Source organism: Opisthorchis viverrini, assembly GCF_000715545.1.
Source record: "Opisthorchis viverrini unplaced genomic scaffold opera_v5_364, whole genome shotgun sequence".
Classification (NCBI taxonomy): Eukaryota; Metazoa; Platyhelminthes; class Trematoda; order Opisthorchiida; family Opisthorchiidae; genus Opisthorchis; species Opisthorchis viverrini.
In genome coordinates, this window is record NW_008752026.1 from 167,372 (window position 1) to 181,567 (window position 14,196).

At 46.4% G+C, this 14,196-nt stretch overlaps 1 protein-coding gene across 1 annotated transcript in view; it reads right to left on the reverse strand.

The window, feature by feature from the left end:
• T265_10443 (hypothetical protein) overlaps positions 1 to 14,196 on the reverse strand; it is a gene marked incomplete at both ends in the record, with an annotated part of 36,550 nt that overhangs the window by 17,615 nt on the left and 4,739 nt on the right. Inside the window, 2 exons of the mRNA XM_009176817.1 lie at positions 4,189 to 5,364; positions 6,796 to 7,069. Of these exons, the coding sequence (XP_009175081.1) occupies positions 4,189 to 5,364; positions 6,796 to 7,069 (1,450 nt within the window). The remainder of the gene's footprint in view (positions 1 to 4,188; positions 5,365 to 6,795; positions 7,070 to 14,196) is intronic.

Genomic DNA, 14,196 nt, shown 5'->3' on the forward strand with positions numbered 1-14,196 from the left:
CGCAGTTGTCGAGTCTCATCAATCGCACCTTGACTTAGTCGTTATGATGCGCCTTCATAGCTCAGCTACTGTTGAAATCCACTTTATCAATCTTATTACAAAGTTCCTTCCTCCCATATGGAGAAAATCGTAACGGATCAGCAGAAACGTGGGTGGGCTCGAGATAAAGCGCGAACCTACCGATCCGATATCTCTCACCTAGGTATGGGGAACCTGACAGTATTTCAGCCCTCGCTCTTCCTTCGGATGGCATGGCAGCTAAGCAACGAAAGGGTGTTACAGTTGGGCGACTATTATTGTCATTATTTTGGAGGCGTCGCTTATTGGTGGTAACTAAAAACCGTACACGGTACGTGAGAAGTTCATCCTCTTAGCGCAATGGTTAAAAAAATCGTTCAGCTGTAGCACCCTTTCGGTGCATAACTGCCATGCCACCCGAAGGTTGCACGAGGGCTTGAATATTGCCAGGTTGCCCAAGCCTATACAGGGGGAGTCGAGAGGCAGAGGTCGGGCTCGAACCACGGACATTCTGTTCAGTAAATTCGCACTAACCTGGCCTGGGTTGTCTCGACATCGGAGAGACTAGTAAGAAGACAAAGTGAAACCTGTTGAAATGGGGTTTTTAGGATTGCACTTATCGTAGGAACTTCTGTTCAGTAAATTCGCACTATAACAACCTGGGTTGTCTCGACATCGGAGAGACTAGTAAGAAGACAAATTGAAACCTGTTGAAATGGGGTTTTTAGGATTGCATTTGTATTATCGTAGGAATTTAGGTGATACTTGGACAGGCTGTCCCACTATTTCACTTCAACCGTTTGGATGGCACCGGTGTCACGTGGCTTTAGCCTAGAAACTTTTGCGAGAATGTCACCCTTAATTGTGTTCAATATACACGGAGGCTATCCAACGAAATATAGTGTGAGTGGCTGGTTGTGAATTTGTTGTTCTAGCACTACAAAAGAGCACTTTTTTCATCTAAACGCTTTGTTTTCCCTCGTAAGTGACACACCAAATCGTCTGGTTTTTGAGATATCGAGTTTTCATGTCACTCTATGACCAGTATTTTTTCCCTAATTCTGGTGCAACATATCGTCACAACAAGAATCCTCCGGCTCTTTTCAGTTTCAAGCACACGTTACTGAAAGATAACCGTTACAATCCAGCAGAAACAAAGATACGTTTGTTGGAAGTTGACAGTGTCCTCTGGATGACAGCTGCAACATAAATTTCTAACAAATTCCAACTGACAAAAAATTGTTCTCTCTTGAAATTCATGCTTTTGTTTCGGCTATGCTGTAGTCTGCAAAATCAGTCCCGAACTGTACTCACATTAAGTCTGTAAAGTGAAGAACAGGGCCTGTCGCATCCATTCGAGTCATCGTCTAGTGCTGCTGCAGCAAGGTCTGGAAATTGGGACGGGCCATTTTATTCCTACATGGAAAAGGGTCACATAGTGGGACTTGCTCAGTACGGCTGCTCAAGGTCTGGAAATTGGGACGGGCCATTTTATTCCTACATGGAAAAGGGAGTTGCTCAGTTACGGCTGCTTAGCAAAAACGGAGTGACAGGTGTTCCTTTGGAGGTAGTCTGTAGCGCACGAGGATTGTAAAAGTGCCGACCGTCCATCACAATCGACAGAAGCCAGCATCCAGTGTCAAGCCGGCTACATCCGAACTACTTACGTTAAAGTTGATTTGTGAAGCAGTTCGCTCATTAAAAAAACGGTGTGTTGAATCACGTGTCGGGGGAATGTGATTGAAAGAGACAGCAGGCTGGCTGTCAAAACGCTTCCACTCCTTATCCCGCGAAGGATTCCAGTCCTTTTACGAGGTTTGGGCTTAAGAATTTGGTTTTAACGTGAGGTCCAAATAAGATCCATATGAACCTCTCCTTTATGGTTTTCTCTTCATGTTCCAGTCGGTACGATATTCAAGATATCGCAATATAATGTACAGACGTAACACACTACACATACGTTTGCTGAAAACTCTTCGACAGCCCACGAGCGGTTTCGCCCACACACTTCTGGCCCATCAGGTAGGTGCAGCCCCGAGTTTCCGTCAACCTTATTTTCTACTTGAACCCAAATTGGACAGATCTCGACAAATACACTCATTTACATACCAGTTGAGTTTTTACGGATATTCATCAGCTGGAAGCTGGTCGACTGGTTTTAGGTTGGTAGCCCGTACTCAATTACGTTATCGCTGTACCTAAACACGGATTGTTCTTCTGAATGTGTGAAACAAGACGAATCACCGTATGGTTAAGTTGGACGCTTGCTGTTTGAAAGTGAAGAAAGCAAAAAGAATCAGGAAGAATGTGCAAAAGCGCTGGATGGTTGTGCGGCCACACAAGGTAAACATTTGTGTTGCGAATAGGACCAGCTGACATGAAGCTGATCGTCCTGCATAACACTGCGCTCCATGAGTATGAGGAGAAATACAGTATAGTACATGGAAAATCGAAGTGTAGAGCATACCTCGAAGATGTGCCATACCCTATTAGACTATCAAGTAGTATGCAGTGACGGAGAAAAGTACAGGGAATAACACGGATAGCCGAGTTTTCCGGAGGAAGCTGCGTAAAAGGATAACTGCTTATAGAACATGGAAGTCACGTTTCAACACCCTACATCCCGTGTAGGAGGGCAAACTGAATCCAAGTGATCGCTCATTAGAGTTCAGCAAAGCTAAAGGCAACGTCAAACTGTTTAGCTGAAGCTCACCTGTCGCTGTCCTCTGGGTTAAGTTCGCAAAAGATGCTGCTTCATTCCAGTCGATTTTGTCTTACTTTGATACAGTAGACAGATGGTCAAACAAGCTGTTTCTGAAAATATTCAGCCCAAGGTTCACAACACTGGTCGTTGTTGAGCATTAAATTTCCACTATTTGCTTCGAGAAACTCATTTACAACTGGTATTTTGTTCCCGTTTTTCGTGCAAAGCGAAACGGTTTTCAAAAACCTCAACAATCCTATTTTTCAAACTTCTGATTCTACGAAGTTTCTTTATCTGCACGCTTTAAGCTACATTTGAGGTGATGCCTAACACACGTTCTGACCAAATTATGCAAGACGCCGAAAGGGAACAAGGGATGGAGTAGCGACAGTGATCGTTTACTTGGTAGACACATTTGATAAGATTGTTTAACCTTGAAGTCATAAAGTTCGTCGACGGGTAAGCGAGGAGTTTGTTTTTTGGGTTGACCGAGAAACCCATCCAGAGTATAGGCTACATGAACGTGGTTGGTCCGGAAAAATCGAACACAAAAACGGAGCCTCAGAATAAACTGCTAATGGCTGCATGGTCCGGTTGCTTCACCGCTGTTCATTAGTAATGGGACGCGAGGTAGCACAATGACATCCATTTCGTCTTTTCGCATGAACACGAAGTATTGTAAGGAGTAAATGGAATTGCTGACATCTAACAACTCATCTATTCGATTACGGCCACCCTCTTCGAATGATAAAAGTCATCAGTGAGCAGAAGTAGCGACAACATCACTTGGGTTAACACATCCAAACACATTCGGAGACGGATCCCAATAGATCTCAGTTTCTGTGTAAGCATTTGGCACTGTTTCTTCATACCTCCTCACTCACTATATAAAGCCCGTACCAACAGAGCAGTCCTAACAGCCATCGCTTTATTCGGCGACGACTGAGGGGGTATAAGACCAACAAATTCCATCCAGAAGCACGGCAAAAAAGACACTAGAGTGGTAAATATGAAGTTTTCTACAATAGAGCACTGAAGGACGTAACCGTAGCGGCTAAAACTACCAGGATTCTCCGACTGACCACCTGTGGGTCATTTCTTTGACCCCACATGAATAGATGAGGGGAGCTCTTCAGGGAAGACATGCGAGGTACGTATCTCAAGCAGCGGAATCTACGATGTGTGGGTAAAGTACCCAGTTCAGACGGACAACTTCTTCAGAGAATCGTTTGACGAGCCCCATTGGGCTTTACTGTACTAGGTAAACAACAGATCCAGAGATGGAAGAAGTCAATAACAAAATCCGTGTTAACGATAGTACCGATCATTTCGTAACGCTGCACACTTTACTCTCACACTAGCAACATGGGCGTCGGTTGACAACAAACACCTTCGGACCACACAACAAATTTTCAACGAATATTAACAAAAAAATACCGATAAACAGAACGCCAAATACTACTTACCAAAGAGGTTGTGCAGTGTGCCGGTACCTTGCGAGATGTTACTCGCGGAGTTGGAAACATCATTTTTTTCCAGCTTTTTAGCAGCTAGACCTCCTGATGTTATTTGGGTAGAAGTGAGCGGAGCTGGGATGCTACGAGGCCTCCGGTCTTCAAAAGAACTTGTTGAAGGCATGCTGGAAGTTGCGATGATTGGATTGTTTCTGTGGTTTGTCCGAGATAGACTGGATGATGGATAATCTGGAGAGCAGTTAATGATGAGAGGACTGTGGCTTGGCAAAGAAAGGTAGGGTGACGGCTGTGAGGACCGCAACGAAGGGGTAAGAGAGGAGGTGACGTCCGAAATGTTGCCAACAGTGGCAGCAGTAGCCGGGGATTTTGGAACGTTTAAAAAGGAAAAATCAAACGACGAACAAGATGATGACGTGCACTGGTTGAGGTCACTGGGAGTGGCGGGACTACAAAGGAGCGCATCACTGTCCAACTGACTCCAGTTCAGCTTGCGTTTCTTCATCGGGAGTCGACAGGGACTGACCGGGAGTGAGGCACGTCGAGGATGGAACTCAGGGGATTGTGGTTGGCTAATGGATTTGGTCTGCGATGAAAGGGATCGGCAGTTGATGCTTGAGTCAGTGGACATTCGGCGATGAACATAGAATGAAGCCGATGGTGGTCGTGCAAGGGTCAACGAGTTGGCCTCCGACGTCACGATAGGTGCACGAACCGAAGCATTGGCAGAAGGTGGACGAGTTTGATCCCTGAAAGAGGTAGATTCCTCTTCAAATGTGGAGGAGCGCACATAAGCTTCACTCGTTTGACACAGTGGCTGACGTACGGACAGTCCCACCGCGGCTGTCGTTACCAGTGCGGAAGATTGATCTTCTGAGATGATGATGGGAGCGATTAGAGATGGACGATGTGCAGGAACTGAGCTAGTCTGGTCAATCTGGACGGCGCTTTCTGCGCTGGGACGATCTATGACAGGTTGAGAGGTAAGCCGCTTGGATGATGTGAGAAGTGCGGTACGTAATCGACAGTGGGAATTGTTAGAAGTCACCTTAGGAGAGGGCGCGGAGCCGACAGCATTTGGATATTGCACCAAACCAGAAGTCCCATTTAAATGCGGTGCACCGTTAAGACTGTCTTCACTCGAATTATCGATACACATATCTTCTATTTCTGAAACCAAAAGAAGGGAAACCGATAATGGTGTTCAAATCAAGAAATTCACGCCACACTGGGTGCCAACATGACATAAGTGATGGGAAGAGTGCTAGTTCTTGTCTAGTTCACGTAAACTACTTCATTTATTCGTGCGCTTCTGGAAACAGCCGCACAGGACAGTCGAGCGTCTGCCGCTTTGTAACATAGCTATTTAGGCTAACCGCGCAACCAATGCAATGAAAGCTCATCTAATCACTGCTAGTCACCTAAATTCATTTTGGTCAGCCGTTCTAAAGTTTTCAGTTACAAAACAAACCCATAACAGTGCAACTGGGCAACAATCAGTTGAACGACTGTCAAATATACATGATCTTGACTTTCCTCGCTCAATCAATCAAAGTTCAGCAGCCCAGTACGCCCGCCTTCTAATTAGGACGGGTCACTGGACCAATCTCCTTTAACAACTACTTACTATGACAGCAGTTTGGAGCACGTCACACCGTAGAAAGTAGGATCGAGAAACGTACGATAACCCAATGTTAGTTGTAATCCAGCTAACTACTTTGCTACATCTTCAGTCACCTTCCGACACTTTTTCGAGTACAACCGGATAAACACATGCACCACGCGTTTGTAATGATCATGATGATTATGATCATGCAGTATTACGAAACCAATAAATTGATATGTCACCATAAAAACCAGGGGTACTCCCATGGAGGGAGAGACATTTTGGTACCTTACCAATGTGCTTGTTTGTTCTGGGCATTATTGGTTAAAGTAAACTTGCAGCACTTAAGGCGTCGTGTTCCAACAAGCATTGCTGACGAAGCTGATGACTAAGATTAGCTGTGGCTGGTTACCTTCTACTCATTAGTAACACTGTGCCATGTCTGGAAGGATCAACTTCTCATATGTGAACAAACCCTATTGCGTACCGACTGGAGAGCAAGCGCCGCATTAGTCACTTTGGAAGGCTAATCGATTACCATACATCATTTTTTAAACTCATCTTGAGTTTCGTGGAAATCGCCATGGCTCCATAATCAGATCCCCTGGACAAAGACTGCTAAAAGAACTGATTGAAAAAGGGGCTCAAGAGGAGGAAAAGCTGCAGATAGTCTTGTTAATCGACGCCTGCTGGAGGAAAAACACATTCTGATATGTGACACTGACCACTACAAAGTTCCAAACTCTTCTAAAACAATGACTTTTCAATCGATCGCGAGCGCTTTCCGATTGGTTGGGTACATCACTCGCTTTAAGTCGTTGATTTCGAAGGAAGACTGATATACCTGGTATAGTAGGGACGAAGCCAGTTCAGCTGGGCCAGAAAAGTGGTAGCTCACAGCAGAAGTTGATGAGACCGGTCTCCTAGTGGTATACAAGAGTGGCCGGTGCAGAGGAAGGAACATTTATGTCCCCCACCGAACCCAAAAGACTCACCACTCGTGCTGGAAACGGCTTCCTGTTCCTCGTCTATCCTTGAAGTGGCATGGCGGTGGAGTCCGGATGCTGCGGTGAAAATGTGTCCTTCTTGGCGTGGGAAGAATGAGGAAGATTGGGGTCTATCGAGTCGATTGAGCAGGCGTTCGTGTGAAATCGAGGTGAGTCGGCTGGCAACGAGATTGTCTGAACCCACAACCGACGAATCCATATGCAAACCTGATGAGTTCCCTTGGTTTATAAGAGAGGGTCCGTGAGAGTGGCGATCTGCTGTCTGAAGAGGGGGGAGGCAGCATGTGGAATAATGAGCCTTTGAAGTTAGCGAATATTAGGATAATTTCTAGAAGATGCAAGCACGATTGACATGTCAAGTCGTTTGGTGTGTGGTCAATAGTGACATGGTGACTAGAACAACCTAAGGTCGAGATAAACCCAGTTCTAACCCCGAACAACTCGAATAGTGATACGAAGATAAGGAAGTGGCAGTTCCGAAAAGATTAACTGTCAGCAGAGTGATCGCGGGTAAGTTTCACGCTTCTTCTGTCAAGGGAATCCGAAAGTTACCATTAGTGGCTTTTATTTGGAAGGGTCACATTTACACTTGTTATGGGTTTTTGGAATGGCTCGAGAAGGAAGGTTTCCAATCCAGACAGCCTCATGGAGAACTGAATGTAACTTCAATAACTTGAGGTTAATCCAATCAATGCAATTTATTTGCTATGAACCGTGTACCACAGGTACATGGGTTCCATCATCATAATCAACAGCATGACATCAGTGTTCAACACATGGGTTCCACCTGCTACAGTTTCGATCATTGGGAAGTGGGAGAGTGTGGGAAATACAGCCAAGACTTGGAGGGAATGGCATGTTCAGTTGTTTCGAGAACTGGATAGGTACGCATTGAAGGCGATGGGTTTGATGCATGAGCGCCACTGACCGGACGACTGGGCCATTTCAACCAGCGTCATTAACCACTGGTGAGTTGAGTCTTGGGGTCCTCATCCAGGGAGGCGGCAGGTGCAGAACCGACTAAGTTTACTGGTTAGTGTTTTCGCGCTTCGTTGCCAGGTCATACATTGTCTACCTCTTGGTCGCTTCCACTCAGCACAGGACTGGTCAAAAAGAGATCTGTGAGGCAGACGGTCTTCTGGTATGTGGAGATATCCCAACTAGCGCAACCTATGAAGCGTGAGTAACTCATCTTCCTTCTTCGTAAGACCATCTGGTGCAGCACTGCTAATCCAATGTTCCCAACTGACCTCACCAATGCTTCCGAGACATCGATAGTCAAACACTGACATCTTTTGTACAACCTCTGCGCGTAGAGGCCACGTCTCTGATCCATAAAGCAGTATGGATCGCACTGCAGCAAACTAACATCACGTCGACGAAGTAGGTATCGGAGGTCGTCGAAAGCTGCTATGAGTATCTCGATCTGAGAAGTAATCTCATCTTCAGCTAGTTCACCGGAACTTATACAACTGCCCAGGTAAACAAATTCTTCCAACACGTCGATTGGCTCGTCTGCAGGCATGAGGTTTGGGTTTGATCCCACCCACTCTTGTAGCAGCACTCCACACTTTGCAGGTGTGAAGAGCACGCCCAACTGTGCGGCAGAGGTATTTGAGATATTTAAAATGGTTTGCATTTTTGAGGAATATGAACCAAGGAGGGCAATATTTTCTGTTCCGCGAGCATTTCGACTCTTGAGGTTTTACAGGAGAGCAGAGCACAACAATAACAAAGTTGAAGAGGGAAGGTGAGAGAGGGTAGTCTCGTCTCACACCACTGGATGTAGTGAACTCAGGCGAAAGCACCCACAAGAGTTCATATACAGAGCCCTCATAAGGGATATAAATTTGGAATGGATAGCTTTGAACACCAGACACCACTAAAGCTTCTGACAATCAACAGAGTAAAAGGCAGTTTTCAGATCAATAAAAACGACCAACGTGGGACGTTTGAAATAGTGGCGCTGCTCAAGAACTTGTCTCAAGGTAAGGATGTGGTGGATGTATCTTCGATCAGGGCGAAACCCAACTTGATTCTCATATTTCTGTTTCTCCCGATAACCGATCAACCCACGCAAAATAAGCCCAGAGAGCGCGTTAGATGCGACGGATATCAGGCTGATGCCACGATGGTCTTCGCATGACAGTCTTCCGCCCTTTTTAAAACTGGGATGACGCTCGAAAAGCTTCATTAGGCTGGTACTGTTTTTTCCAAATATTCTAAAGCATGGTCGTCAGACTGCTCTCCAGGAACTCTCCACCTTCTTTGAATAGTGCGGGATGCGTGCCATCCGGGTCAGGTTCCTCGTCGCGTTGAGGGATTGGTATCATATGCTGGATTTCTGTTGCTGATGGACGGATGGTGTCGATGTCCGATTCAGGCCAACTGGGGTTTTCCAGCGGTTGTGCTGAAGGAGACCAGCTGAACTGTTCTTTAAAGTATTCAACCCGTCGCTCAAGACGGCAATTTTGTGAATGAATTACCGTCCCATCTTTTTTGCATACCGTTTCACTGGCACTTGCCTTCTTTTGACTGGTTGTCGAATCAGTTGAAACAGGGCGCGGCTGTTGCTTACAGCAAAAGCCTTCTCTACCTCTTGGCTCTTCGAAATCTACCAGCGTTCTCTGTCATCTTTCAACCTAATTATTCGGTGTTTGAGGTATATGTGTGCACCGTCCCAGTTGGTGTTAGTAGGTGATTATCTCGATCTACTTTTCTGAGCAACGGTTCAGACAAGGAACACTGGCTATGGGACTGGCAGATCGGTTGATCGCACTGTGTCGTTCGATGGGTGGGGAGGGGATGTAGCAGAGAGGTGAGCGAAGAGCTGTATAAGCGGATGATGCTACCTGGTTGTTCACGGCGAAGAAGAGGATTGCTTGAGGTACCCACCTTTGACTCTAAAGTCGGATTCACAAGGCAGTAGGATGGAGGAGGCACTGGGATGGTTGGAGGACACAGGGAGTACGGCATTACTGTCTCACTTTTACTGCAGCTCACAGCAAATGCCTTTTGAGCAGCGTCGGACCCCTTGGTTTAAAGTTTTTTCGACCGTATTGACTAATGCGCCTGCGGTAACAGTCAACCGTTGGGCGATCGGCGTGCGCGGCTTTTATGGACAACCTATTCTAACCCGTCCTAACTTGAGGGAAGGCAGCATTACTGCCTCCATAAATATGGATATGCTGGTCGCTTGGGGCGGACGCCTTACTGCCTTCACACTCTCATAGCAGAGAACAGTACGACTTTATCTCCAGACCGATTCCTCGCAAAACGGAGACTCGCTGTTCTTCGTCGGGCTGCCCCCCTTTAACCTTCCCGACATGACTGAACCTTTGGGAACTGCGTTCCAGCCAGCATAACCCGTAGGATCATTGCAGCACAGAAGCCCGACTAACACGACAAGCTTAACCAATAAATTAACACTGCACAGTGACTGTCTAAAACTATGACGTTCCAGCCGATAACTTCAAGCACATCATGACTGTGTAGCTCGTTGATTCTTCACACTATCTAACTGTCTTGATCGATGAAATGATGTGTTGGATATCGCCAGTGTTTGAGATGTTGCTGGCAAGAACATATTCTGACGCGTGCCGGTGACACTCTACTCTCTGGAAATGAGTAAAAGATGCTTGCGCTACTGGGACAACTTTCCACCATCATGCTGTCCTTCGGTATGCGTCTTGTAAAGCCCTAGTTCAGAAGCAAATCATCAAACAAAGAATCTCGTAATTCAAAGAGAACCATCAGCAGTCGCACTAACTCTGGCGGAAATATACTTGGTGAAGTCAGTACAAGGCCCATTCTATAGTTTTTGTCACATATGGCGTCACAGAAGCCTCTCAAAGGATCTCAAGTGTTGGTGTGCCAGGCTAGGGTACAGGTTGTCTCACTGTATGGTTGCAAGGCATTGTGCTAGGGCATCTTTTCGATATATAAGTGCCATATAGCCTGAAGGACGAGGGCTGGAATACTACCGATGGAGGAGGCACTGGGATGGTTGGAGGACACAGGGAGTACGGCATTACTGTCTCACTTTTACTGCAGCTCACAGCAAATGCCTTTTGAGCAGCGTCGGACCCCTTGGTTTAAAGTTTTTTCGACCGTATTGACTAATGCGCCTGCGGTAACAGTCAACCGTTGGGCGATCGGCGTGCGCGGCTTTTATGGACAACCTATTCTAACCCGTCCTAACTTGAGGGAAGGCAGCATTACTGCCTCCATAAATATGGATATGCTGGTCGCTTGGGGCGAACGCCTTACTGCCTTCACACTCTCATAGCAGAGAACAGTACGACTTTATCTCCAGACCGATTCCTCGCAAAACGGAGACTCGCTGTTCTTCGTCGGGCTGCCCCCCTTTAACCTTCCCGACATGACTGAACCTTTGGGAACTGCGTTCCAGCCAGCATAACCCGTAGGATCATTGCAGCACAGAAGCCCGACTAACACGACAAGCTTAACCAATAAATTAACACTGCACAGTGACTGTCTAAAACTATGACGTTCCAGCCGATAACTTCAAGCACATCATGACTGTGTAGCTCGTTGATTCTTCACACTATCTAACTGTCTTGGTCGATGAAATGATGTGTTGGATATCGCCAGTGTTTGAGATGTTGCTGGCAAGAACATATTCTGACGCGTGCCGGTGACACTCTACTCTCTGGAAATGAGTAAAAGATGCTTGCGCTACTGGGACAACTTTCCACCATCATGCTGTCCTTCGGTATGCGTCTTGTAAAGCCCTAGTTCAGAAGCAAATCATCAAACAAAGAATCTCGTAATTCAAAGAGAACCATCAGCAGTCGCACTAACTCTGGCGGAAATATACTTGGTGAAGTCAGTACAAGGCCCATTCTATAGTTTTTGTCACATATGGCGTCACAGAAGCCTCTCAAAGGATCTCAAGTGTTGGTGTGCCAGGCTAGGGTACAGGTTGTCTCGCTGTATGGTTGCAAGGCATTGTGCTAGGGCATCTTTTCGATATATAAGTGCCATATAGCCTGAAGGACGAGGGCTGGAATACTACCAGGTAACCGAAACATTGAGAGGGCCTCTGACGCCAGTGATCTGCGGCGTCTTTATGTCTTTGACTATCTGTTTCCGGGATGGATGGCGTTGGATGAGCTCAGAACATGAGTGAGTCGGTTGTAGGAATCCATGAAATTGAATGTGCAGCATGTAATTCAGTCACAAAGAGTATCCGGCACCATAAGAAATCGTGGCTTGGCCTTGTATTACAGCTATTGCACCATTATCTCAGATGAGTGCTGCAAACTAAGGAGGACAATTCAGTAAAGGTTTGAAGTTCACGAAAAGCTTGGTTTGATGCAGTATGTTCTCCGAAAAATAGGGTATTCGTGGCCCACTGTGCACTTGGGTTCACATGTTGCAAAATATAGCAGCAAAACTAAGTCAGCGGTGCTCGTGCTACCACTTTCCGTCCAGATTGCTTGAGTGAGCGTTTGGGGGTGTGAGCAACACGGAATCAGCCTGATGAGTTGGCAGCGGACCAATTATCTGCCCAAGTGTCTCTCCTTTCTACCTTACGACTTTTTCACAAATACACCATGTGGTTGTCATCATCATCATCATCATCAACAACATGATATCAGTGATCAACAACGATGCTTCACTGCCGTACAATTGATATATCTGAAAGCCTTATTGTAGAGAAAAGAGTAAAGGTGGACGGGAAAGTGACTTAGTGGCCGGCCTGTCGTTGGAGGACACCATGTGGCCAGATGACTTCGGCTATTTCGGAAGTTAGTACTGCATAAAAAGAGCCTGCGATCAACAAACAACTGAGGCAATCGTTCCCCATTGACCGTACGTACCGAGTCCAATCAATGTTGACCTCCTAACTGAGTCTCAGATACACTAAGCCAGCCCATTTGTGCATTCATATCTCCGGCGACCACCACGATGTCTGAGCTTTTAGCTCGCCGCAGCAGGGCATTCAGAGCGTCGGAAAACCTGTTCGTAAAGCCTGTCTTTGACGGGGTCGGAGCTACAGTCAGTTGGGGCGTAGGCAGATACGAAACACAGACATCTATCAACTTGTCGCTTGTGAGGCTACTTCACGAACGTTGCCAGACGAACCGCACAGAGGCGACTATCAGCAAATATCCAATCAACTAAGGAAACTTCCGTCCGGTGACTTAGCCCAATACCAACCCCTGCACATCCCACCTCAGCAGCCTCTGGATCACCAGAGATGCGCAACCGGAGCGGAGACTGACGGAGCAGTTAGCTCAATCACTGTGCTTGCATCTTGAATTCTCGTTTCTGAAACACAGCACACATCAATATCAAGCGAGTCCAGTGTGGGTGCAAGAGCAACTCGTTGTCCTGCCTGCTTCAGAGTGCGGACATTGAAAGCGGCCAGACAGACTGCGTGTCGAGGCTTGAAGATTGATTTGGAGATACCTGAAGGTGTCGGCGCCATGTGACGAGCAGATACTGCACGCAAAACCGATGCAAGACGAACGGAGTCATCAGTCCCAAGTGCTGGGCCTACAAGAAGAGAGTTATTAATGGGGTGGGAAGAGGGGGAAGAAAAAGTATATGAAAGAGAACGAACGGAGGCGTCAGCAGTAGCCCGTTTTCGCTTACCCGCCCTGCTGTATACAGCAAGTAAGGCGACTCGGCTGATGGTACCACGCAACGGTCGCACATGTGGTTGTGCGGCACCGAAGCACCGCTGTGACCAGTGATCTAGGTATTGATGATGATGATGATACAAGTGATGGCGTTGTAACCCAGAGTTATGCGTAAACAGTTAAGTTAAAACAGATCAGTCGTGACTTTGATACCATAAGTCTGACAACTGTTTCTGTAAATGTCATTCAAAGCTTTAGGAAGCTGACCAAAAGCCTTACTCTAGAAGGATGACCAGTGTAGAGAAGTCTCACTGGAACTTCTTGGCAATATGGACCCTACCAGCAGTAGGTGATAAGGAGTTGAATGAAATGGCTTGAAATGCCGGGTCTGTTTTCTAGTTAGTCACTAACATCACTTGGCGAGCTTGTGCGCTCGAGAGCAATCTTCCTTTGTGTCGACGTCTTCTGACCGTTCAAGGGACGTCCAAAAATAGTCAGGTGTAAGAGAAAAAAGATGATGCGCGTATAACGATGGAGCAAACCTTGAGCGAGTTGGGATGTCAGCGGCGATCCTAATGCAAAAAGCATGATCTTGTAGAGATTAGGTAATGCACCTCTGTACGGTCCGTGCTTCTGTGATAACATCCAACTACAGTCGATAAGTGAAGGCTGCGTTATTTGTACAAGCGTTACGGCTGAGTGACCTAAACTATACGGTTTGGGACAACCTGTACTTCTGGCACTCATATATATATATATATATATATATATATATATA